The following is a 26,783-nucleotide window of genomic DNA, read 5'->3' as shown; positions in this document are numbered from 1 at the left end:
CCATCCCAGCTGAATGAGCATGCTGGGCACTCTACAATACCAGGTCTCCAGAATAAATAGCACAGAAGCAAAATTGAAATTTGTATTATGCTCAAAATGTTCAATTGTGATGAAAGAAATGCACATTTTTGAAACATGTTATAGTAGAATTCACTACATAGTATCTTCCTTGATGATCAGTTATATCAGTGCTAATGGATTCAATTATCCTCTTTACACAGATAATTCAAAAATCTATAGACCTAGTCCTACTCTGACAATACTGTATCTCCAACTGCCATTTGGACATCTTAAATTAGATTGTCTCACAGGCATCTCTACATGTTTAAAACAGAATTTGCTCCCAAACCTTTCCCTCTTCTGAACTTCCCCATTACAGCTGACAGCATCACCAATTTCCAAGTCACCCAATTTCCAAACTCAGCTTCTTCCTTGGCTCATCACTCTCACCTCAGATAGCCAATCAGCTGCTTTAGTTTCAATCTTCTCAACACCCTTCATATATGTTCCCTTTTCTCCAGTCACATAACCAACCTGCCTAGTTCAGGAACTCATCAACTCCAGCTTGGATCGTCACAATAGCCTTCCCGCCTAAGTCTCTTCTATTTCAATCCATTCTTTTTAGCCCACAATTTCTTAACCTTGCCACCTTTTCACTCAACAAACCCAGTTGCCTATTACCTCCAGCATCAACTATAAAGTCACCTGTTTGGAAATGAAGGCTCTTCCTGTCTTTCCAGTCTTCTTACACTTTACTCCATCCCATGTACTTTACAGACAGCAAAAATGACCTCTCATAACCATGCCTTTGTACTTGCTGTCCCTTGAAGCAGGAATGCTCATCCCACTTCTAAGTTTTCTGGGTTTCTTTCAAGACTCACTTCAAAAAACACCTTCTGGAGTAGGCCTTCACAGTCCACATTGCCCCTTGATGCTTCTACTCTGACCCTACACCCTTCTATTCTAAATGGATCTTGTATATGCCTCTTTATTTGCATATTGTTTGCCCCATTAGTATGTAAACTCCTCAAAGGTAGGGACTCTTTTTGTGTTTTTGCCTTTCATTTTTTTATCCACAATTCCTGGCACCTAGTAAATGCTTAATAAATGTGGCTTTTTTTTTGATTGATTGTAAAAGAATAAGGTAATGGGGGGCAAGCCTAAGAAAACTATTTTCATCATTCCGGGAGATAGCAGAGTTCACTATTCAGAATTCTGCTCCTTACATTAAAAAGAAAAGGTAATGGTCTCTGATTTTTTTTTTTGTAGAAGTAGAATGAAATGATCCCACATTTCACAAGAAAATAAGCATGCTTGAATGACAAAACAGCATAGATTGTCAAATCACAGCCAGAAAAAAGTCACCTATAAGAACATTTGGAGAAAAAGAAAGTTTCATATGACCTAATAGCTTTCAACCCATTCTAAATTTATAGCACAGGGAAAGAATACTAACTGTAGAAAAATGATTAAATGTAACTGAAGAATTAACACAGTTTCCATGAAACTGAACATAAGATCATCGCAATGTCTACTTGGCTGGTATAGATCTTTACATTTGCCCAAACTATCCTAACTAAAGCAAGGTGACTGTAATTCAGACATCCTAGGCTTCCTCTTTGACAACATTCAAGCACAGAACTGGAAAGATACTACTTGCTTATGTCATTCCTTTCCTGACATCCTCTCCCTATGGTTCTCAACATCTTCAATGTTCCAGCTCAGGTTTCACTTTTTCTAGCACTTAGTGCCCAGTAACAATACTTAGTTTCATTGTTTAACAATGTTTCTCAACCCTTGTGAAAGCAGCTTCTAACCATGCCATAGTAGCTGCCATTTCTTTCTCCTCTCCTATTTCTCAGTCCCCAGTCCTGTCTTTCCATTTCCCTGGTGTAGGATGTGGTAGGACAACACTAGTAATCTCTCTCTACTTGTAAGAGTAAAGGGAGAGGGACATCAATACCTCAGAATCCACCACCCTACCCCTTTATGGCCTCATATTAAGCAGCATCCTCAGGCCCTGGAAGTCTGTCCTGTTCTCTACCCAAAGGCTGTCATATTACCCAAATAATTTGTTGCCTTAACAGCTATTACAGAAGCACCATGCATAATGGATAGATAGTATTGACCTAAGAGTCAGGAAGGCCTCAGTAAATGATACTGTGTATCACAGAACTTTTCAATGCCTTCAGAAAACTCTAAATTTTACAAAAGTGGCCAATCTACCCTGAGAGAGGGGTTTTGTCACTAAGAATATTCTAAAAGAATGAAATCCCAGATTCAGAGCCCCTCCCCACCTCCATTACCCCTTACAAAACACTAACATAAGACAAGAAACAAATAGGCTTCACAAAAGAAGGCAGTGGTGGAGAAAGGACTGGATTTGGAAGCAGGAGCTGGCTTTGAATTGTAGCTCTGCTCCTGGCCAGTTACTATGACACTGGAGAAGTCATAGCATCTTTCATTGGTAAAAGGAGAGGTTTGGAACAAACCACAAAGGTCTCTTCCAGCTCTATATCTTAGGATCTTATGCTGGAGCTCAAAGCAGATGATCTGTGACTGAGTCTGTGCAAAATAGCCCAGGAAGTGCTAGATAGAGCACTAAGCCTGGAGTCAGGAAGACCTTAGTTCAAATCCAACCTCAGACACTTACTAGCTGTGTGACCTTGGGCAAGTCACTTAATAGATTATTGCCTCAGTTTCCTCAACTGTAAAAAGGGGGGATAATCATAGCATCTACCCCTCAGAGTTGTGAGGATCAAACAAGATAATATTTGTTAAAGCTCTTAGCACAGTGCCTGGCACATAGTAGTTTCCATATAAATGATTATTCCCTTTCCACCAGCCTGCTGTATCTCCTGGCTGGCCCTAGACTTGGGATTCAGGCTCATGTGCCATTCAGCCATCCATGTAGGCCATATCTGCTTCTTCTCCCTAAACTGGCACCTTCCACATCCAATCTGAGACCCAGACCTCTTTGCCTCTGTCTCCCTGAATTCAAACTTCACCCCCTTCCAAATGCCTGAGGCAGATAACCCACTCATATTTGGAGTTTCTGCCCCAGGACTCACCCCAGTGGATTGGTGTCTGAATATGTAGAAACTAATCCACTCAGTTTACTATATCTATAGGCTGGTCATAGGCACCAAATCATATTTTAGCTTTACAACCCATCCAACAAAATAGGTACCAGGTATCTCACCCTCTGCCTGCCAAACAGGCATATACCACTCTCCTCAGGGGGAAAAAAAACCCCTTCTCCCACTCTCTCCCTCACCTCCCCTCTGTTGTCTTCAGGACTATCTCTGTTAAAAAAACCTTTATGCTCCAGAGCTTAGCACTGTGCATGGCACACAGTATACACTTATTTTTTTTCCTCCCTCAATTCTTTTAATCTCAAAAGAAATAGCATTCTAAATTCATAGATGTGAGCAATATATTGAAGTTAGCTAAGTTTGTAGCACATTTTTACTTCTCTCCTGGGGGGCATCTTTTCCATAAAATATATTTTAATGGCAATGCAAGATAAACAATCCTACATTACACTCAGCCACCAGAACTAGGTAAAGGAAACTGAGTCCCCTAGGTTTCAAAATTGGACCACTGTATGTAATTTCCTCTAGAAGCTTCTAGTCTTCATTGTAACACATGTAGCATGTAGCACAAAATACCTACAATACCATGAGGCTATCCATGATCTCTCTAGCTACTAGTACCTACCTGTTTAAATTAAAATTATATCGATTTTGTACATAATTTTGCATTTGTTTCATTATGAACACATTATACAGAGAGAAGGTAAGTTCTCTGGCAACAGAGACAATTTCCTTTTTTGTGTTTGCATTTCCAGTGCCTAGCAGAAGGCCTGGCAGAGAGTAGGCACTTAATACATGAAAATGTTCTAAAGGTGTCTCTCATTGCACAGACACTTACCTCTAGTTTTAGACCTGCACTAGTCTAACCTAGTGTGGCATTTTTTTTTTCATTTATAAGACTTCAGAGAAAAAGGCACTCATTGTAAACATATATTTAATTAACATTGAGCAATTATTGACCTTTTATTTTCATTACCTGCACTGTTTTCACTGTGTAGATTTTCTTCAAGTTTGAGGCACATTCAGCTGCTGTGGTACCAGGCAGTGACCTAAGTAAAATACCACCCCCAACAAAAAGAATGAGAGTTAATAAAAATACTTTACCAATTATAATTAAATTAAAATTAAGAGGTATATTTTAAAGGTACAAAAGTACCCACAAATCATAAATAAAGTAGAGCTTAAAAGTTTTTTTTTAAAGCCTTAAAAGGTAAGAACTTGAACTAAAGAGTTGGAATTGCTGGGTTGCTGTTTATTTTAAAAGGTGCTGAAATATTATTCTTGCTTTTTAAAGTAACATGTTTATTTCCTTAAAGTATAAACATAGCCAAAACTCCTTGGAAGCTTAACAATAGCTAAAAATGAGCTAGGAAAGTTTTACAGTCTAAAGTAGATGAATAAAGTAAAATAAATAATCTATAAATAGCCTTTTGCCATTGGGCCTTACACTTCATAAACTAGTTATACTAGTTTACAGATGAAGATGAGAAACATGAAAGGTTACCTTCCTGATGACTATTATGTGGCAGAAATAGAAATAGCAACCATGGAGTGGAAGGAGAACTAGAGGTGGAAGTAGGAGACCTCAGTCTGAGTCTCAGCTCTACTATTATGTCTGAGGCAGCCAGGAGGCATCACAGGGTCCTAGACCTAGAGGGAGGAAGACCTAAATTCAAATCCTGCCTCAGATACTTACTAGCTCTGTGACCCTAGGCAAGTCACCTAACCTCTCTCTGACTCAGTTTCCTCATTCACAAAATATCACCTCACAGGGTTTTTATGAAGAGAAAATGATGCAATATTGGTAAATCATTTTGTAAACCTCAAAATATTATATAAATGCTGCTACTGAATATCTGTATAATGAGGGTAAATGGGTAAAAAACAAAAGTTTGTAAATGGTCTTGGCTCTCTTTAAGCTCTATCATTCTAGAATTCTATCTACTGCTTTTTCCCCCCTGAGGTAAATAACCTGGCCACCTTTTATCTATGACTATAGATTTAGTTGTGGAAGGGACCTTAGTGGTCATCTAGATTTTATACTTTAAAGATAGGGAAACTGAGACCCAGGAGGTTAAGCAACTTGCCCAAGGCTACACAAGTAATAATAGACAACAGAACCCAGGATCTGAACCAAGGTTCTCTGACTTTGGTGCCAACACTCCTTATACAGTACCACCTGTTTCTTTACTTAAAGAATAAGGTTTAAAATTAAGATTAAACCTTATTTTCAAAAGATCTTTACAATAATTTCATATTTTATAGTTAGAATGAACAGCACCTGGTGATGAAAAACTAAGCATGCTGTACTTTTTTTTTTTATTACAATCAGCTAAGTCAGAATGTTTATAATTAGTTCACTTTCTATTCCACTAGATGGCAGCATACCACAGCATCTCATCTTTGGCACAATACGCAGTGATGGTTAGAAAACGGTATTATCTCATTTATTCTTGCTTGGGGTGAGTGGGAATGGTAGACTAGGGAGAGCAAACTGGTATCTGCAAAATAGACTTCAGGAATATTTGGGGGTTAAGTTTCTTAAATTGTGCAAGTTTGTCTAGTAACATACTACGGCAGAGCTTGCTTTAAGAACGTTGAATGCTTAGGGTGAAGATGAGAATAAGCACATTCACTATCCTACCACCTCCCACTGGTAATTTAGCAAAATTCCAATGTATTACATGTAGTGGGAAGTAAAGTGACTGAAGCAACAGCTTCTCTAAGCAAACTAAAGAGTGACACAGAGATCTATTACCTAGACTATCCCAAGTGACCAAACAGTCTCTTTGCTCACTGGATTACCTGTAAAAACCCTCCAAATGGAACCCAATGGAGCACCTGGAAAATAGTAGGCACTTAAACAGCAGGTGAAAGCACGAACACCCTCTAAGTCATCTAAGAGTCAAATTTCAGGGTCATTCTTAATTTTTCCGTTTTCCCCTCACCATTCATATCTAGACAGTTGCCAAGTCTTACTGATCCAAATAGCCCACATTTATTAAGCATCTACTATGTGCTAAGCATAGAGGACATAAATAGAAAAATAAGATATAGTCCGTAGCCTCAAAGAGCTTGAAGTCATTCTCCTAAAGAGAATGTGGAAAGAACACTGCCTCTGAATATTTATTAACTTTTTGGGTCACATGGAGTAATTTAGCCCCTCTGGGCCTCAGTTTATCTGCAAAATGAGGGGGTTATAAACTGGTCCCTGAGGTCTCTTCTAACTCTGAATCTATAGTCCTAAAATACTTCTGATAGATAAGTAATTGTATAGATGAGCAACATATAATATGTATTAACATTTATGTTTAATAATTCTTAATATATTTAATATAATATATTTTAATATGTAACATTTATGATATTAATATGATATATAAAAATAACTAAAAAGTCATTGAGGTGAGATACAAGTAACAGTTGGAGAAATCAGGAAGGTAGTGGCACTGTAGTTGAGCCTAGAAGACAGAAGCTTCAGGAAGGATATGAGTAGGCAGAACATTCCATACATGGAGAATAGGGGAGTCTCAGGTAGCTCTCCTCTCCTCTCATTAACAATACAGCTTTCACTCTAGTTGGAACCCTTCTCACCTCTTGCCCAGACTATCAAAGTAGTATGTTTGTGTATGTATTTAAAAAGATATAAAAAAGTAGAACATAAAGAGGATTATATATAAAAGCAAGGATATCTATTGGACACCATTTTAAAAATATCTAAAGCATCTCATATATATATTAATATATATAATATATTAAAGCATCTCACTCAAAACTGTCCTATTTGTGCTTCTGTCTGAACTTTCTTCTATTCTGTGTATTCTTAAATGTTTCAGTGACCAACTTTTTTCTTTTTCTTTTTTACATCATTGTTGATACTTTATTCCCTTGAATACAGTCCTTCTCTTCATTCAGAACAGAAAAAAAACCAAGCCTCTTTTTAACAAATAAGCATAGTCAAAGCAAAACATATTTAAACAATGGATATGTCCAAAGTTGTATGTCTTTCTGTGCATTTTGAATCCATCACCTCTGTGGGAAGATGACCAACAGACTTCACCTTGGGTCCTCGGGAGACGTGGTTGGCCATTGCTTTGATTAGAATTCTAAAATCTTTCATTGTTTTTCTTTAAAATACTAATGTATACATTCTTCTGGTTCTGATTACTTTACTCTTTTGAGTTCATACTTCACAGAATTACTCTTCTGTCATTTCTAATGGTAAAACAATAGACCACTAAATTCATATACCTGAATTTGTTCAGTCATTTCCCAATTGGTACCCAATTAGTTTCCAAGTCTTTGCTTTGTTTTCCCCCTTCAGGATCGGCAAGGTTGTTTTGTGTTTGGCTATTTCTTCCCTAGCCCTATTTACTTCCTTGTTCAGTTTGTGTGTACCACCCTTTGTTCATTTCAGATAAGGTTCACATGATGCCCAATCCCTCAAACCCTTCCTCCGTGTTTATATTTTTTTTTGTGCCCTCCAATGTAGTAGATTCCACCGCCTTCTTCCTTCTTTTTAGAAGTGTATTTCTTTTCTCCTTCCTTCAAACTCTCAGAACACTCATTTCACTACTACTGCACCGTGTTTTCTAATTAACTACATCAAAATCCTTTAAAGACATTAAGCTTCTAAAGGGTCAATTGTATGCTTTCTCTCTATCAGCTCTTTATCATGAAATAGTTCAATCCAATTATCCAAATAAATTTATCTTTCTAGGTTTCTCTTGATTCTTGTCAAGAGAAATTTCAGTCTCTACTAAGCTCTGGTCATTTCATCCAGAATTCTTTAAAGTCTTCTATTACATTATTTGTGGTTTACATTATTCTGACTTCTTAGTCTCTATAGTTTGCCTTTTGGAATATTATACTTCCAAGATCTTATTTCAAGTAGAAGTGTCCACATGTCTTAGGATCTTCTCTGTGGTTCATTACTACTTGAAATCTTTCTTTCTGCCTGTTTGCAGTATTTTTTTTCCTTGATGTGAGAATTCTAGATTTGAGATCTATCTCTAGGACTCTTCCTTTTGGGATGATGGTTGAATCATATTTTCACTTTCATGGCTCTAATAGAATCAGTTTTATTCATGATTTCTTGAGATGTAGTGTCTGAGCTTTTTATTTTTTAAAACTGGTTTTCAGAGGACCTAATGATGCTTAAATTATTGCTTCCTGACCTATGTTCCTGGACAGTTGCTGTTGCTTGCAGATACCTTACACGTTTTCCTCTTTTTGTCTTCAATCTTTTGATTTTGTTCTAATAGTCCTTAAAACTGTTTCAGGGAATAATCGATTGGTTCAGCCTATTCTTATTTTAGAGAGTCCATTATCCAAAGGCATGCTGCTTTGTTCTAAAGTTATTTATTCTCCATTTTTTCCTCCAGAAATTTTATTTCATTTATTTTTATCTCAATTTATTTTTTACAAAGTATTCAAAATTCACTTTTTCCTTTGAGCCTCTGATTACACTGGTTATGGAATCACTCTCTCCTTTTGGGTTGGAATTTGGGATATTTATGAATTAATAATGATTCTTCAGAGTGGTCAGTGCATGCTTCTGCTTACTCATCTCCTTAGTCTTAGTTCTTGAATTGAAGTATTGTGACAGGGCCAGTATCCATCCGTCTATTCCTCCCACCCCCACTCTGCTACTGGATGGGGTGGCTGGCCCTACAACCAAGTCTCCACTTGGGTCACTGCAATCAATGGCCATCTATCTTCTGGGGTATGTCTATGCAAAGGTAGGTTTGAGCCATGCCTCTCCCCACCTCATCTCTAGAACTATGGAGTTCAGAACATTGGATCTTCAGGGCCCTGTATGGTATTTTAGGACAGAGTGCTAGGGAATTTGGAGCCCTAGGGTCCGGGATGGCCCAACCTCTGTCCTGCTGCTTCCTGACTGGTAGCTGTAGCTCTCACTGCCATTTGCACTTAAAGTCAACACTGTGGTTTCTGATTGCCACAGAGCTTTTCCATGGGAGCCTGTCCAAGTTTGATACAGCTCTCTATAGCAATGATATCAGACATCTAGTACCAAAAAATATGTACATTAAAATTATGTGCACAAAATTACTTGTCTACATACACATATACATATATCTTCTGTGAAATAGGTTTTATGATTTTATCATGCATTCTGTGAGAATATATATAAAAGGAATGCTTTTATTACATATTTGTACATGTTATAGATCATTTTAACAAACATATATTAAGTGTCTACTCTGTGCAAGTCATTATGCTAAGTACTAGGGATGTATGAAGACAAAAATTTGGGCGCAGGGTAAGAGAGAAGATATTTCTAGAGCTATAAATGCTTGAATTGCAAGGATCATCATAGCTTTATACAGCTCCTTTTGGATGCCACTAAGAAATCAGAAAACTGGGAGACTTCTATGACAAATATCTACTGCCAACAGAGATAAGTGAAAACCAATAAATAAATCTGACCTGTTGAAATTCTGGGTCTATTTTCTAGTTATTTAAAATTTGCCTAGATCGTGTGTATGTGTGTGTGTGCATGTGTGCATGATTACTATTGTGATTACATTTTCTTGTCAAATGCTATGCCTAAAATAATAACTACTTTTAATAGTGGGATGGAAATGATATTACCTTCAATCAATGTGTTGCTAATAAAAGTGCCCTGTGTGATGATTAAATACACTAATTAAAATGGATTGAGTGGACTTATGGTTACTAAATTATCCCAAGCCTCAATGAAACATTATTATTTTATTTTAGTGGGAACTCCTCTCCATCACTTAAATTATTTAAAAGTTGAGAAACATTATTTTTTAATAATAGGTTTCTTTCTGCCTCCTTTTTCTTTCCAATCAAAAGGTTTTTGGTTTTTTTTCTGTACAGGGGATTATTCATTCTTTTATTTGCTAAGCGTTGTAGAACCCTTCCCCCCAAATGCATTCGGGAAACATACACTTGAGTTCTCACAAATCAAACCCAAATCATCAATTAAAGCAATGCCAAAACGGCTAAATCTATGACTGCTTGCTTCAGTCTCTACTTATGTTTACAAGTATGCTGTCTTAGAGAACTGACAGAGTTTGTGAGCCCATGGACCTTTTTGATCTCCCTCCCCCCTCCCCCAACAGACTACTAACTTTTAAACTTCAAAGTCAATCAATAGGAGAAACTGTGATAGTGTTAACTTCAAAACTACATTATGCTCCTTTAAACCAAATGCCATATTAAGATTATGCTAACAAACTGGACTTGGTCATAGTAGGTACTTACAAGTATTTGCAGAATTTTTAAATGGCTATTTGGATAATAGATCTAGAATTGGTTGGGATGCCAGACACCATCAGTCTAGTCTCGTCTTACAGTATAGAAAACTCAAGCCTAGGGAGGTTAAGTGCCTTGCCTGTGGTTATATAGTGGCAGACTCAGGATTTGAACCCAAATTCTCTGATTCAAGATCCATTGTCCTTTCCCTTTTACCTTGCTGTACCACACCAGTGATGCACCAGTGCAGGAGCCAGGAGAACCTGAGTTCAAATCTCACCTCAGACACTTGACACTCACTAGATGAGTGACCTTGGGCAAGTCACTTAACCCCAATTGCCTCATCCTGGGTCATCTCCAGTCATCCTGATGAATATCTGGTCACTGGATTCAGATGTCTCTGGAGGAGAAGGGAGGCTGATGACCTGCACAGCCCTCCCTCACTCACAACAAAGTCCAGTGCAAGTCATGTCATCATTTCTCTAATGGCATGGTCTTCTTTGGCGACAAAGGATGAACATACCACATACAAGTAGTGTTTTATGTAAACAAACTCTGTCCTTTGACCATTGGTTCAAAGTCCAGAATTCTGAAAGAATTCTAAAAGTCTAATAATGATTTTTCTGCTGTTCCTGTGTTTCCCATATATTATCAGTGTTCTATATTTTCTAAAGTGGCTTGGTTTCCATTCCAAGTGAAGGGGGTTACTCATAGAGACAGGTAGTTGTCCTACTCTGTCAGGATTGTCAAATCAGCTCGTAAGACATCAAGCATTTGGGAAATGTACTTGGAGAGTATTTCTAATAATCTGAGGGTCACCTGGCACATAGGTCCCTGAACAGCACCAAGTATGGGTGAGAATGGCCCTATGACAGGTTTCACAGTTGTTGACAGTGAATTGATACCTACATTTCCATATGGCTATTAATCTTTTAAATGATACCAGGATCAATGGCTATGCATTATACATTGCAGCATTTTGATAATTTGCTCATATAAAATTTTAACATCTTTGTGTAAAGCAATTTAATCTATTAAGTAGAGGTATCTTCAAAGAGGACTCCTCCGTGCCCTTTTTTCTAAAGCAATGTGATTAATCAGTGCAGCATTAAAATTAGTATTTAACAAGAATGTCTAACAAAATTATGATTAGCATGATTAAAACAAAATTCAAAATCACAATTGAGAAAGTCTTAATAATAGATAGGATTTATATAGCACTTTGAGGTTTGCAACATGCTTCTCATATTATCTCAACTGATCCTTATGACAACACTGGTGTTATTGTACCCCAGTTTACAGATGAAGAAACTGAAGTACACAGAAGTTAAGTAACTTGCCCAGGGTCACACAGCAAGGAAGTGCCAGAGACAGGATTTGAACTTAGATCCTGTGGACTCCAAATTCAGCACTATCACTACTATACTACCTGGTTGGCTAAAATATTAAAAGAGTTTAAAGTCTTAAATGGCTACTAAATATGATTGAAATCGATGAATAAAAAGCATTTATTACTACATGGAATAAACATCAACAGAATACATAAATGAGAGGATCAGTGCCATAGCAGAGTCACATAGCCAATATATATGACTGAACCTGACTCAGAAGTCAGCTATCTATGGACTATACTATGTTGCCTCTCATCCAGTTAACATATAGCCTCATTCTAACAAAGCTGAGGCAATTATTATTCATTTCATGGGCTTAAAAATCTGATTAATACTAAAGTGTCTTGAGGGAGGAAGAGAATTTGGAACTCAAATTTTTTTAAAATGATTGCTAAAAATTCTTTCACACACAATTGGGAAATATTTAATGAAATTTAAAAAGGGGAAAAAAGACAAATGGATCTCAGTAAAGTTAGAGGAAAAGATGTTTTCTAATAGTATTTAAACAGTATTTAAATAACTGGTCATTAAGTCACAGGGACCTTTTGCTAGCTGTATGACCATAGGCAAATTCCTGAACCTCTCAGTGCCTCCAGGCAACTTGAAAGTTAAATTAAAGAGAAGTGTCTAATCTTCAAGTACAGAAGGTTTACATCTGAAGAGTTCAAGACAACGACCAAGTCAAGATCAAGGTCATAAAAGAAAGTGAGGGAGACCTTGAACAGTGAAACTTCACTAGTCACAATGGGCAGAAGCAATTAAAAAAGAAAAACAGTTTCAATTGTTAAAGGAAACTTTTTCCACAGCCTGTAATCAGGCTCTTAGAAATTTGCTGACAAAAAGTTATAAATAGCCTCATCATTCAATCTTGTCTTTTCTTAAAAGAATAGTATGGTTCTTGGATGAGAACATTTTTCACGCTTGGAAACTGTGGCCTCATCTTTTTTTATATATCAACATGTTTTCTGGAGAGGAATAATTGGGAAGCATTATTCCCATATGAAGATCCCAGAAAAGGATTTGTTTGCTGCTTTAGACTAACGGTACCTTTAGTCAAATCATCACTTTCTTGACCTTTTTTTTCTGAGTTATTAGAATTCTGGGAGATTTCAGGAACTGAAAGCAGTTAGTTAACAAGCATTTATTAAGCTCCTACTCTGCACCAGGCTTAAAGTACTGGATACTCATGATTTCTTCAATCACATGGAATTCATCTACAACCACAAGAAAGATTAAAAATTACATGAAGGATGGAAAGAAAAAGACGGGTTCTTGCTGTTCCCCAAATGACCAGCTCTCAAGCCCATCTGTCTGCTGACATTAATGACTGAGCATTGCTTAATGCTGCCTCCCCTGGGAAGCCTTCCCAAGATAGAAATATTCTCCTGCTTCCTCTGGCCCATAACACTCTGTCCTGCTTAAGTATTTATCATATTCTAATTTCAGATGATGATTAGCAATAGTAATAATAATAACAGAAACTACCCTTTTCATAGCTCTTACTCTAGGCCAGGAGTGGTGCTAAGCATTTTCCAATTATCATCACATTTGATTGTCAGAACTCTGCAAGGCAGGTGTGATTATCTTGTGGATGAGGAATTGAGGCAAACAGAGGGGCCAAATAACTTGTCCACGGTCATGAAGCTAATAGGTATCAGAGGCCAGATTGGAACTCAGGTTTTCCTGACTGCAGGCCCAGAGTTCTATCCACTGTGCCACTTATAGCTGGCCTTATCACTTGCAATAGACTGTAATTCTCTGAAGGGTAAACACTTTACATTCATCTTTGTATCATCCCTAGCTTCTAACACAATGAAATGCATATAATCAGTAGTAATGGAATGAATGAATGAATGATGGTAAATAAAGTACACTTTGCCTATAAGATAGAAAAGAAAATGGAGCATATCAGTTTTAAATGAAAAACTAACAAACAAAAAAACCCAACAACTCAGGGAGGAAGTAGAACCACAACAGCACTGAAAAAGAGAAAGTTACATAGGATATATTCTTTTTAACTCATGTTTTTATTGCCACTACAATGCTTGTTGTAGCAAAAAATTATGCAGAGTTTTACAGACATCCTCATTTCACATTTCTAGTGCTTGACACAAGGGACGTACTTAGCAAAGATTTATTGATGATTGATATATTATCACATTTTATTTTCATAATAACCCAGTAAGTTAGGTAATACAAGATGTTATCAACAGATGGGATAACTGAGGCAGAGAGAAGCTAAGTGAGTTGTCCAAGGTCATCTAGTTTAAGAGAGAGCCGTTACTTGAACCCAGGTGCTTAAGCTTGTTGAGTGACTGATTCCCATCATAACCCAGTTGTCTGTATCTTTCTGCTGAGCATTTGGTCTGGTGGCTTTCGTTGTGCTTGCCAATGTTTATCCCCTGATATACTAGAGAGGACACTCCATCCAGGTAGGGAGATACAGAATTAAGCTCAAAGAAAACACAAGGAAATACCCTCTTCCTCGACTCCCTTTCTTGTCCCTGGACCCCCTTTCCTAGTTTTCTACATCTCCCTCTCATATTATTTTGTCCATCTTTCTCATCATTTCTGTTTGTTGTTCTCCCTATTCTCTTTATTCATATGAATAAGTGGAAAGAATTAAGTCATAACATGGCTAGAAGACACAAGGAGAGAGCAGGAGACATGAACCACAGGGAGGATATCTGACTTCTGTGGACCCAAGCTTTCTTCTCTGTAGAGTGAACATACTGAACTAAATAAACGATCACTAGGTAGTTGGACACATTCTCCATGCCAGTAGGTGCTGGGTATAAAAACAAAAAATGGTCCTTTCTTGTATTTGTGCCCTCCTCCTACACCTAGCAGACTGCTGTGATTTCAGTGGCATAAGAAATTCCCAGTGAGGAAACACCCCTTACCAAACATGTCTGCAGTTGTTCTGTGACTTTACAGATTTAGGCATTGCCTGGGGCTTTTGTGTTTGTCCTTCGTTTTTGAAGAGGACCATGACATCAGAGAAATAATGACATGATTTGTGCAAGGGAGGGCTGTGTAACCCTGTGTCACCACTTTCTCCTCCAGAGCCATCTGGATCCAGTGATAGATATTCATCAGGATGACTGTAGAGGGCCCAGGATATAATGGGAGACCTTGACCTTTTAGGCTAAGGCCTTTTCAGGTACTCTCTTAGGGAGGGAGGGAGGGAGGGAGGAAGGGAGGGAAGGAAAGGAAGGAAGGAAGGAAGGAAGGAAGGAAGGAAGGAAGGAAGGAAGGAAGGAAGGAATCTAGCCAATGTGCCCCAAGTTAAGTAGGTAGCTTCTGGCCATCAAAATTTACCTTCTTTTGGAAAGAAGGAAAGGGAGAGGGCTAGGTTGCAAGAGAGGATGAGCTGAGCTGCCTAGGACACTGAGAAGCTAAATGACTTATCCAGTATGTATTGGGGTCGGATTTGAACCCAGGTTTCTTGTGTCCTGAACTGTCTTTCTACTTACTACACCAGTGTCTCCCATGAATATAACATTGAAAGAGATAAAGTATATAATTTGGGGGGGGGGGGGGGAGAAAACAATATCAATTAGGGAGATTTGGAAAAGCTTTGCATAGAAGACAGAACCTGGACTGATTCTGAAAGGCAGGTAAGGATTTTAAGTGGAAAAAGTGAAGAGGGAAGGCATTCTAAACATCAGGAATAGTTTTGTAAAAGTACAGAGGTGAGAAATAGGGTGTTGAGTTGGAGGAACCGCAAGAAGGCCAGTTTGAATAAAATCTAGAATGAGTAGTAAAATGAAATAAATCAGTAAAGACAAGCTGGATCCAGACTGAAAGGGCTTTAAATGCTAAACTCAGAAGATTGTATCTTTTTCCTAGAAGCAAAAGGAAGCCATTTAATCTTATTAAGTACTGGAGTGATATAGTCAGACCTGACCTTTAAGTAGATTGTTTTAGAAGCTATATACATATGCTAGAGAAGGGAGAATTTGGAAGAAGTGAATTCAATAGAAAGATTGTTGCAGTTATTCAGAAAAGAGAAGTGAATACATGTGATGTGGTGGTTGAATCAACAAGACTTTGCAACTGATTAGATATGAGGGATGAGACAGAGAGAAACAGAAAGGATAATAATGCTAAAATTATGACCCTAAATGATTACAAAGAAAGTGTTGGCCTCAGCAGAAACAAAGACAGAGCACCATACTGGGTAAGGAAGATCTGGGTTCTAATCCTGCCTCACACATTTATCCTGGGATCCCAGGAAAGTCCCTCAACTGCTTCGTGACTCAGTTTCTTATTTGTAAAATGAGCGGGTGGATCTATAATCTCTAAAGATGTTTCCAGTCTATAATGCTATGCCTGGATGACCTTTCAGGTTCCTTCTTTTCTTTGTATGCTATGAAATAAGGGGTGTGGGGTTAGAGGAAGGACAAGCTTAAAACAGAAGATAAGGAATTTTGGAGCTGCTGAATTTGAGTTGACTAAGCATCATCCAAGTGGAAAAGTTCAGTACTCAAAGGGTGATAGTATGCCATATATCACAATAGAATAAAGTTAGATATGTAAGTTTGAATCATTCTACAAAAAGATGACAATGGATTCTGTGGGACTTTAAGAAATCACCAAAATAGAAGATCTGGAGAATGAAGTGAGTCCAGAACAAAGCCTGGGCATATAGTAGAACATAGAGTAGGTGGCACAGATGATGAGCCAGTCAAGGAAAATGAGGAGCAGAGAGTAGTGTTATGAAAACAAAGGGAAGAGAGAAAAGAGAGTAGTCAAAAGCTGTAGCAGAGTCAAGAAGAATCAAGACTAAGAAAAGACCATCTTGTTCTCATTCAGTGGTGTCTTCATGAGTCCATGAACCATACTGTCCATGGGGATTTTCTTGGCATAGCCACTGGGATGATTTGCCATTCCCTTCTCCAGTAGATTAAAGCAAAAAGAAGTGATTTGCCCAGGGTCACACAGCTAGTAAGTGACTGAGGCTGGATTTGAACTCAAGTCTTCTTTACTCCAGGTGCAGTGCTCTATCTACTGAGCCATCTAGCTATCTCCTAAGAAAAAGACCACAGGATCCAGTAGTAAAGAGATTGTTAATAACTTCAGAGAGCAACTTCATTAGAATACTAGGGTTATGATACTGAAAATTTGCAAGATCTTAAATGGTTATAGAAATAGGGATTTTAACTAATTTTCTCATCTGAAAAATAAAAGGATGAAAAAATCCCATGGCAGCTAAACTTCAATCTGCCTCCCAGATTCCCTGAATGTTAGCATCTTCCTTTAACTGATCATCTCCTAAAGCTCCTGCACATACTTTGTTTGTAGTTGAGTGTTTGCAGGCAGTCTCCTCCAACACAGTGAGATGAAAGCAGGGACTTTCTTGGAGCACTGCCAGCACTTAGCACAGTGTTTGGCACCTAGCAAACACTCATAAATGCTTATTGGTTGACTGACTGCCTACTATACCATTCCATCTCCTTTTTTAAAAAAAGCACATTAAATGAAAGAATGATGGCTGCTGGGACTAGTACCAGTCTTATCAGCCACACATAATAAAATAAGACCACAACGATTTGGTTCCTTGAGTCCTATTAGTGGTCTGGTATGCATAATACATCTACTACACTCTGACTGGACAAATATTTAATGGCAATTAGGTGGCACAGTGGAAGGAGAGCTGAACTTCGAGTCAGGAAGACCTGAGTTTGAAACATGCCTCAGATACTTGCTAGCTGTGTGACCCAGGACAAGTCACTTAACCTCCTTTTACTTTAGTTGGCCCACCTGTAAAATGTGGAGTACGTATTAATAAAATCACCTGCCTCCTTGGGTTGTTGTGAGGATAAGAGAATAACTATGAAGTACTTTACAAACCCTAAATAAATACTGCATATCTTCACCCTCTATAGAAGCAACAATTACTTCTCTAAAATGTGGTAATATTTATCCTGAGAAGTACTTTATAAATCTTAGAATATATAAACATTTGCTATTATTAGCCTCCTATATGGAAAATACTGTGCTAGTTGCTAAAGACATAACAATTAGATAAGATTATGATCCTTCCCCTCACTGAATTTATAATTCAGCAAATGATGGGACATGCAAATAACTAAAAATTAAAATAATGCAAAAATGTTTAAAGGAAAGATTCCTGTCAGTGACTTAGGAGGGGAGAAATGTCAACAAAAAGGTGAGTCAAGAAAGGCTTCCGGAAAGAAAAGAACATGAATTTGACTTTGAAAGACTGAAGAACCCATGGCCCAGACTGATGATTTAATCAGTGTAGGGTTCTTCCTTAATTGATGCATATTAGACTTCTTCAATGTTTTCAATGATTTCATGACTTTCTGGGGTAAAAATAAAAAAAAAAAAATCTCACTTGATACCCAACCCAACCCAACTCGATGATGAGCCTTCACAAATTTAGCTAGATTGGTTTAAAATAATAGTCTGCTGTCAAAGTTATATTACAAATTCTCCATCCTAGAGAAATACAGTTAGTCTTACACAATACGACTATTATGGAAGTCATTTGCAAAACTACACAGATATGGCCTATATTGAATTGCTTGCCTTCCCAAAGGGAATGGGTGGGGAGGGAGGGATGAAGAGAAGTTGGAACTCAAAGTTTTAGGAACAACTGTCAAGTACTGTTCATGCTACTCGGAAATAAGAAATATAGGTAATGGGGCATAGAAAGTTATCTTGCCCTACAGGACAAAAGAGAAGATGGGGATAAGGGAAGGGAGGGATGTTAGAAGGGAGGGCAGATTGGTGATAGGGGTAATTAGAATGCTCAGTGTTTTGGGGTAGGGGGAGGGGAGAAATGAGGAGAAAATTTGGAACCCAAAATTTTGTGGAAATGAATGCTGAAAACTTAAATAAATAAATTTAAATACAAAAAAAAAATAAATTCTCCATCCTGATTGGAATCTTACTGAACTTGTGCAAATTTTGTGCACATTGTGCAGAATAGTCTCATAAAACCAGATTTATTCACTTTCAAACCATAATCAGGCAATGGACTAAAATCTTAGTGAAGGAACAATAAACAGAGCTAGAGCTAGAGGCAATTTCAGAGGCCATTTGGTTCAAACTTTTCATTTTATAAATAAGGAAACTGAGGCTCAGAGATTAACTGAGTTTCCCAAGGTCACATAGATAGGAAGTATGAGCAGTAGGATTTGAACCAATGTCCTCTGACACCTGAACATTCAGTGCTCTTTGTTGCCTCCACATTCACTTTTCAATAACAACGCTGATGTTACTTTTTATCCTTACCACTACCTCCCTTCTTTATTCACACAAACTGTCTCAAAAAAATGATGGCAAATATTGATACAGTGTAGACTACATAGTTACTGGTTTAATATTCTGAATCTATTAAACGTCTTCTTTTCACCCTGGCCTATTTCACAATGTTAAAATGTAATGCTCGTGGGATTGTTGGGAAGAAGGTGCTCCTTAGCATTTGTTGTTGTTGAGATTAGTACAAGAGTATCCAGGAGGAGATATCAACAGAGTCACATCATGGAGAGGGGCCAAGAAAGATGAGAAGGGAGAAAAGGCTGCTGAAGATGGGAATTAAGAAATCACTGGTAATGTTAGAGAGGACAGTTTCAGTGTGGTGATGAGATCAGAAGCAAGCTTATAAGGGCTGAGAAGTAAATGGGAAAAGAGAAGATTGAAACAACAAGTGAAGAAAGCTTTTTCTAAAGATTTGGCTATGTCAGGGAGGAGAGGATGATAGCATGGAGGGATTGGTAGATTTAAGGGAAGATGGTATTTTTTAGTGATGAGACACTTGAGTATGTCTGTAGGCAGCAGGGGAGGAGCCAGTAGATAGGAAAAGACTGGAAGTTAGAGAGAGAATCATTATTGGGATCATTTGCTGTAGGAGAGGTAAACATGTGAATGAAAAGTAACCAAAACCACTCTTTTGTTGACTTTCTTTACACATGCCTGTTTCTTGTCATTTAAAATATATACATACATATATACATATGGGTGTATATATGTGCATATAATCAGCTGTATTATTTTAGAATCAAAATGTAAATGCTTTTGATTCTATGGTTTTACTTGGAAGCTGCCTCCACAGCATGCTTTTATTTGTATTGTCTGAACCTCCACTTTTCAGCAGAGAATTTATTAGGATAGGGCCTATCTGCCAACATAAAACTGCCTGGGGTATGAGTAGCCAATCTAGTTAAATTCAGAGGGGTTCCCTTGCATGCATACTGCTCAATTTTTCAATCACAACTTTATCCACTAAAATCCAAGAAAGACTGGGAGCTTCATTGGTGGAGCGAAGCCACAGAATGAGGAGGAGGTGGAGGTTCATGAAGCATTGAAGTGCTGGTTGAGAAGTATTTGTAGAGTGTGCTGTTTACTACATATGTGTGTGTGTATGTATATACCATATATACATATACATATATATGTATATACATATACATATATGTATATATATGTATATACATATATATGTATATACATATATACATATATATATACATATATATATATAAAACAGCAAATCATTTAGTATTTTTTTACTCTTTCACAGAACCACTGATCTAGATTTTAGAGACCATCTAGTCCAAACCCCTCATTATATAGTTGAGAAAACTGAGATCCAGAGAGGTTAAGTAACATGTTAAGAATTACATAGGTAAAAGTGTGAGAGACAGAATTTGAATCCAGGTCTCTTGTTCCCAAAGTTGGTTCTCAGTTAGGTGATACAGTGAAATGAGTAAAGTGCTGGACTTGGAGTCAAGACCGAATATGAATCCTGCCTCAGATACTTACTAGATATCTGACCTTGGACAAGTCACTCTTTACCTCAGTTTCCTCAACTACAAAATAGGAATAGTAATAGTATCTACCTCCAGAGGCTGTTGTGAGAATCAAACAAGATAATATTTGTAAAACACTTAGTGCCTGGCACAAAATAGGTGCATCATTGTCTCAATAGAATTCAACGTGGGTAAACAGAGGTGCAGAAGCCCAAGTTTTTTCAGTTTATTAGCAGAGTGAAAACCTGTTAACAAAGTGGGCCAAATGGCTACCTCATTTAGACCAATGATCCAGAGAAGGAGGTACAGCTCCTTTTTATAAACATAGAACAAAGGACAGAACTGAGTGAGGAAAATAATGTAATTGATTACAGGGCTGGCAGCATTATAGGGGTGAGGACAACATGACTGATTGAATTTGGAAAGGAAGTGCCAGCAATAGCCCTCTCCTTCCCTCCAGTGACTAAGAAATGTTCATTGTTTGAATCCATTTTCAAAATTAGACCAGACTTATTTGGATAACAAAGTAGACATCCTGAAAAGACAGCTAGGTGGTATAAAGATACTAGATCAGACTCCCCACTGTCTACTGGCATCCCTTAAGGATAGCAGATTTCCTTGAAGCAAGAATAGAACGGTGATTAACAGGAGAACTGCTTCTAAACTTGACTTATGGTTAGAGAGACAAAGAAATGTGGCTAGAGCAATCACAGAAAATGGGGCAGTAACACCAAATAGGATCATTTACAAATAGAATCAATTACAAAATGATACAGAATAGATTTAATTTCTTTATAACAAATACTTGTTTCTGCCCTTCCTCTCTTAGCCTCAGTTTCATTTTATATAAAATGGGTAAATTTAACACGTAAAATTATTAAAAGCACCTACTTCACAGGGCTTTTGTGAAGATCAAATAACATGTAAAGGGCTATGTAAATACTAGATGACACAGTAGATGAAGTGCTGGACCGAGAGTGAAGATCTGAGTTCAAATCCAGCCTCAGACACTTAGCTATGTGACCTGAGGCAAGTCACTTAACCCATGTCTGCCTCAGTTTTCTCATCTGTAAAATGAGGGTAATAATTTTGCCTATCTCCCAGGGTTGTTGCGAGCGTCTTTGTAAAGGGTTTAACCAACATGAAAGTATTCTGTCACTGCTAGTTATTATGATGGTGAGATGGTTCGATTACCCAAACTGCCACATGAAAAATTATAAATTAAAAAAAGAAACTACATAAACAAATTTAGAAATACTGCACCTATAGAGAATCAATAAAGGATTATCAATGTTTTAAAAAATGGTACAATGTATCTTCATAATCTATTAGCTCCTCAGTTCTTTTTACAATTTAAAATTCTCTTGACTTACAAACCCTCTCAAATAGACATAGATGGAGCTGTCACTCTTCACCCTCATCTCCACCTCCAGATCCCAGTTTCATTCTCAAGGGACAGAGTACAAATATTTGGCACTTTTAGCCAAATCTGGGGGGTTCAAAGATATGAAAGGAAAGAAACTGGGACAAGCAGAAATAGATTAGAACTGGCCTGCCTCCCGATCCAACAAATTTGCTTTTCTCCCAGGTTCCCCACACACACACCACAATTTAGGATTTTTGTAAGGATCAATTAAGCAGAGAATAAAAATCAATTGTGAGACTGTTTAGCACAATGAGATTTTGGATAGCAAGAAAGGAGAGGGAGGAGGGGAGGAGAATTTTACTAGGATGTGTTCCTCAGTAGGAAACTTGGGGAAGCATGTGGATTGGGGAAAGGAGCCCAGAAAAACTGTTGAGGATACCAAAGACAATTCTGACCATTGGAAAATTTTGCCTATAACCTAGAAAGGGGGGAAGACACTCTTACAGATATGGTACTGAATTTGACCATCAAAGCTATGCAGTCTAAGCCAGTCATTTGACGGATGAGAGAACTCAGTAGCTGAGATTTAAATTGAGGTCTTCTTGACTACAAACATAGAATTCTTTCCACTATATCTGAACTTTAATTCAAAACCACAAGACTCAGATTAGCACTGTAAAATTATCTCTTTGAGGAGATATGTTTTGAACTCCAAACAAACTCTTGAAACACAACTTGTTCACAGATTGGGAACAGTGTATATAATTATGACTGATACTAGGTTGATGGGGTGGGAGGAACTGTTCAATAAAAGCCATTTTAAAAATTGATCTGAGCAAAATAGATTGCTATTATTTGTCATGTTTGAACTAATTATGTTTAATAAATGAATGTAACCATCAATATTAATGATTTCTGCTCTGTGAAGAAAATATATTCAAATTAATTATTGAGTTACTAAAATGAAAAGAATCCCAAACTCTTAAGTGGAAGAATATTATTTATTGAGATTTTCCTTTTCTGCTTATCATAAAATATGTCACATATTTCAAGAAAATGTTAGAAAACACTGAAAGGACACATCATTTTTGTCTGTCTTCTACCTACCTGCAGAAATCAGTGAAAATTACTGTTGTTTCTTGAGGCCCTATGGTACAGTTAAGGTATGGTCATGTAGCTACCTTTGAATCTCATTGAGCTTCCCAGCCAAAGTCTCACTTACTCATTGTTTTGATGGCTTAGATGGGGTATAAATTGCAATTGTATCAGTTCAGACCAGAAAACCTGAGGGTCTTCCTTTCCAAGTTTGGCTTTTTTTTTTGAGTAGGCAAACTAGGCCATTTTTTACCTCATTTCTTATCTAGGCTTAAATCACTGAAGAGGTGTTGTCTCAGATAAACTGAAACCTGGGAAAGACCTTAACTTAAAAAGGATCTCCAGTCATCCTGACCTATGCTTTGCCACTGAACTCAGAGGACCCTGGAGGAGAGAGAGGCTGATATCAGACTTTGCATTGCCTTGCCTCACTTGCAAGGGAAGACATCACCCTCCAGATGCCACAGATCTTCTTTGAGAATGACCAACAAAGAACAATAATAGTACAGTGCAAAAAAAAATTGCTGGTTTTACCTCTCTGGGAATCAATTTGTTCATGTAAAAGGAAGGGATTAAACTAGACAAGGCACCTTCCAGCTTAAATCTGTTATTTCAAAATAAGTTTTTGATAATTAAGTTTTGGACTAGAGGAAAAAAATTTTTCCCCATACCCATAACCACAAATCAGCATGAGTATTCTTTTAGGCAACAAAATTCCACAAAACTTCAGAACTGACTATAACACTTGCCTCCCTAAAGTACTAGGTTATATCATTAAAAACAAGAAGAGGTAGTTAAAAAAGAGTTATGATTGTTTCTATTTAAATTCCCTTTGTGTCTACACCTTTGGAAACAATGAGATACAGGCAATTAATTACCTTTTGGGAAAATTAGTTTAAGGGCTGTAATGACAGTTAAATGTCCTATTAGGATTCTGTATCATACAAAAGCAATCAAACTGAAATGCTTTGGAAAACAGGAGAATGGGTCTATTCCCCCCCTACCCCCTCAATTAACCTATGAATCAGAAAAAGAGAATGGCCTCTGGGACCAAGTATTCCTTCTGAAGAAACTATAACAGAACAGTAATTCAGTAAGGACAGCTTATCCCTTCCAATCTGGAAAATAATAACCTTTGTTGATCCTCAAGTATTTTAGATAATGACTTTGAAATTAAAGACTTGCCTACCCTAAGAGATTTCTTACAGAAGCACTTTCATGTAAGATTTTCTCCTAGCCATTAGTCATAATAGATTGTCTAAACTAAATTTCCATAAATGTGCTTTGGATAGCCTTTAGGGAGGATATCATTTTACTCTTCTATAATGTTAGTGAGCATCAAATTACTGAAGGGCCCTAGGATGAAACTAATGCTTGACACACTCAAGACCAGACACACTAACCCTGCTGCGATGGTAATAAAAACCTTCGGTTGGCATGGTGCTTTTAACTTTTCCAAGAGCTTCCGCATCTATCATTTTACTTTTTCCTCAGTCTTTCAGAGTGGTAGGTAAGATCGCTTTTACTGTGCCCATTTTACGTATGCCAAACATACAGCAGCCAGAACTTCACTGGTGTTAGTTACCTCAATTTTGGTCTGGTACTCTTTGCATTTGTTGCTATTTAAAGGGACCTGAGACTGTAGAAACTTTTACTTGAACTCTCTAATCCTCCCACCCACCTCCATCCACCCAGTCAAGGGCTAAGTAATAACTGAGCAGACCCATCTGCGCCCCCAAAAGTTTCCAAAGGTTTCAAGTTACTACCCGGCTTTGCAAGAACAGAATCGGGCACAGGAGGCCAGAGGGATGGGCTTGGAGAGGTAAGTCAGTCATTCAAGGCTCTGTGCCATTTGCTGCCTCTTTTGCTAGGCTAGGAGGCTGCTCTCCGGTGGTATCCCGTTGCATGAGCTCAATAGCCTTACCTTTTTAAACAGCAAAGTACAGGGAGCATGGGACAGAAGAAGGTGGGGTTGGGAGAGGGAGGAGGAAGGAGGTTCTGGGTGTAGAGTTAGCTTTAGGGAGAAAAAAGAACTGGGGAGATAGTGGAAGGAATCTGGGTGCCCCAGAGAGTCAAAGCGATCGGGCCCTGGGCTGGGAAAGGGATGGCTCTGGGCCCAGGGCAGGAAAGGCAAGAAAGAGGGAGGGGATCAAGAAGGGAGGCGGGTCGGGGTGGGGTAGGATTTCGCCCCACCGACTAGCGGGGCGGGCAGGGTGCAGAGACTTGGAGGAGAGAAGGAGTTGGGGTAGAGAGCCCAGGGAGGTGGTGAAGGAGGCTGGGCTGAAAGAAGAGACCCGAGAGCAAGCTCGGGGTGGGGGGAAGGGGGGGAGAGCGGAGAGGGGCGGGCCAGCCAGAGAGCGAGACAAAGCGAGCCCCGGCAGAGGCAGCTCCGAGGGAGGGGGAGCGGAGGGGGGCCGGGGGGGCGGGCCGGTCCGGCTGGGCTGTGATGGGCTGGGCAGGGCCGGGCCGCCCCGTCGGGGGCGGGGCCGGCGGCGCCTGCTCCCTCTACCCCCACCCCGCTTGGGCCGCCGGGCACTGACCCCGGGCCCCGCCGGCCCGGCCTCCGGCCCCAGACCTGCCCTCACCTGTCGAGCCAGAAGGTCCAGGGGGAGTGCAGGGGGACCCCGCCGGGCTCCGGCCTCAACTCGGCCAGGCGCTGCATGGCCAGCGGCTCCTCGGCGGCCGGCGGCCCGGGCGGCTCCGGAGGGCTCTGTGCCGCTGCCTCGGCGGCCGGGGGAAGCGCCATTTTCTCCCGTCGCCCGGCCACCGGAGCTAGAGGAGGCGAGCACCGGGAAAGCCGCAGACGGCGGAGGCAGCGGCAGCGGCGGAGGCCGCGGCGGCCGAGGCTGAGTCACCCCCGCCCTCCCGCGCCCGCCCCCGCCCGCCCTCTGTCTCCTCCCCGCCCCCCGCCCTCTCCTGCCTGTGGGCGCCCTCGGCTCCGCCCCTCGCGGGGGGCCCGGGGCCCGGCCCGAGGTGGGGTCAGCGCCGCCCCCGCCTGCTCTCCCGCCCCGAGGTCAAGGCCGGCCCAACCCTGGGCGCCGCTGTGCTGGCCCGGCCGGGCGGCCAGGAGGGGGTACCGAGGAAGGGGATGGGCGCGCGCACGGTCCGCGCGAGCCAGACTGGCAGCGGGCCGCGCAGACAGGCAGGCCCGAGGGCCGGATGCTCAGAGAGCTCCCTCCGGCCCAGGGCACACAGGTGCCCAGTTTGGCCGCTGGACAGAGGCAGCGGGACAGCGACTGTACCCCACAAAGTGCTCTGCCAAGGGGGAGGGCAAGTCTGGGGAAGTCTCTGTGTTAGCGCACTTCGTGCCAGCTCTGCTCCATTGCAAACTACACGTGGCTATCCCATAACATCTGACCATTGGTCAATATGCTCAACACCTCCAGATGGGGTCCCGCACTCTCACCTCGACAAGAACGCGCTGAAGCACAGGGATATTGTCCGGTTGTCTCTGTCCCTCTACCTTTTCCAATACCCGTGTTTTCTTCTTTCTCCGTTTTAACAGCCCACTCTTAAATCAGGTAACTTTATAACTACAGAAACATTAACAATGCTGGGGGAGGGGGCAGACAAAGATCAAACTGACCAATACCTTGACACAGATGGTCTTGAACAGTGACAAGATAAGAACTCAGTAATGTTCTAATTTCATATTAGCACCAATGAATCCCAGCTTCTTCAAGTAAGAATACTGTTTTTAGCATCAAAAGATTTTGCAGCCCCCTACCCGAGATCAGTTATATGATAGATAAAATATATGTTGACAAAATAACAATGCTTGCTAATATGGATTCAAGAACTCTTACAG

The 26,783-nt window shown here is 39.5% G+C and overlaps 1 protein-coding gene across 3 annotated transcripts in view; it reads right to left on the bottom strand.

Moving 5' to 3' along the window:
- Positions 1-25,865, bottom strand: part of EIF4E3 (eukaryotic translation initiation factor 4E family member 3) — a 48,542-nt gene extending 22,677 nt beyond the window's left edge. For 2 of the 3 annotated variants that reach the window (XM_072598667.1, XM_072598669.1), the window contains exons 1-2: positions 25,561-25,846; positions 4,072-4,144 (exon numbers count right to left, since the gene is read on the bottom strand). In XM_072598667.1, coding sequence (XP_072454768.1) covers positions 4,072-4,144; positions 25,561-25,721 — 234 coding nt within the window. In that variant the 5' untranslated portion in view covers positions 25,722-25,846. Of the gene's footprint in view, positions 1-4,071; positions 4,145-25,560 lie in introns of all 3 variants that reach the window. The other variant, XM_072598670.1, reaches the window with a different exon arrangement.
- Between the last annotated feature and the right edge of the window lie 918 nt (positions 25,866-26,783).

The sequence above is a fragment of the Notamacropus eugenii genome, chromosome 3, assembly GCF_028372415.1.
Source record: "Notamacropus eugenii isolate mMacEug1 chromosome 3, mMacEug1.pri_v2, whole genome shotgun sequence".
Lineage (NCBI taxonomy): Eukaryota > Metazoa > Chordata > Mammalia > Diprotodontia > Macropodidae > Notamacropus > Notamacropus eugenii.
Note: the sequence above shows the minus strand (reverse complement) of the source record. Positions and strands in the feature narration are given on the sequence as shown.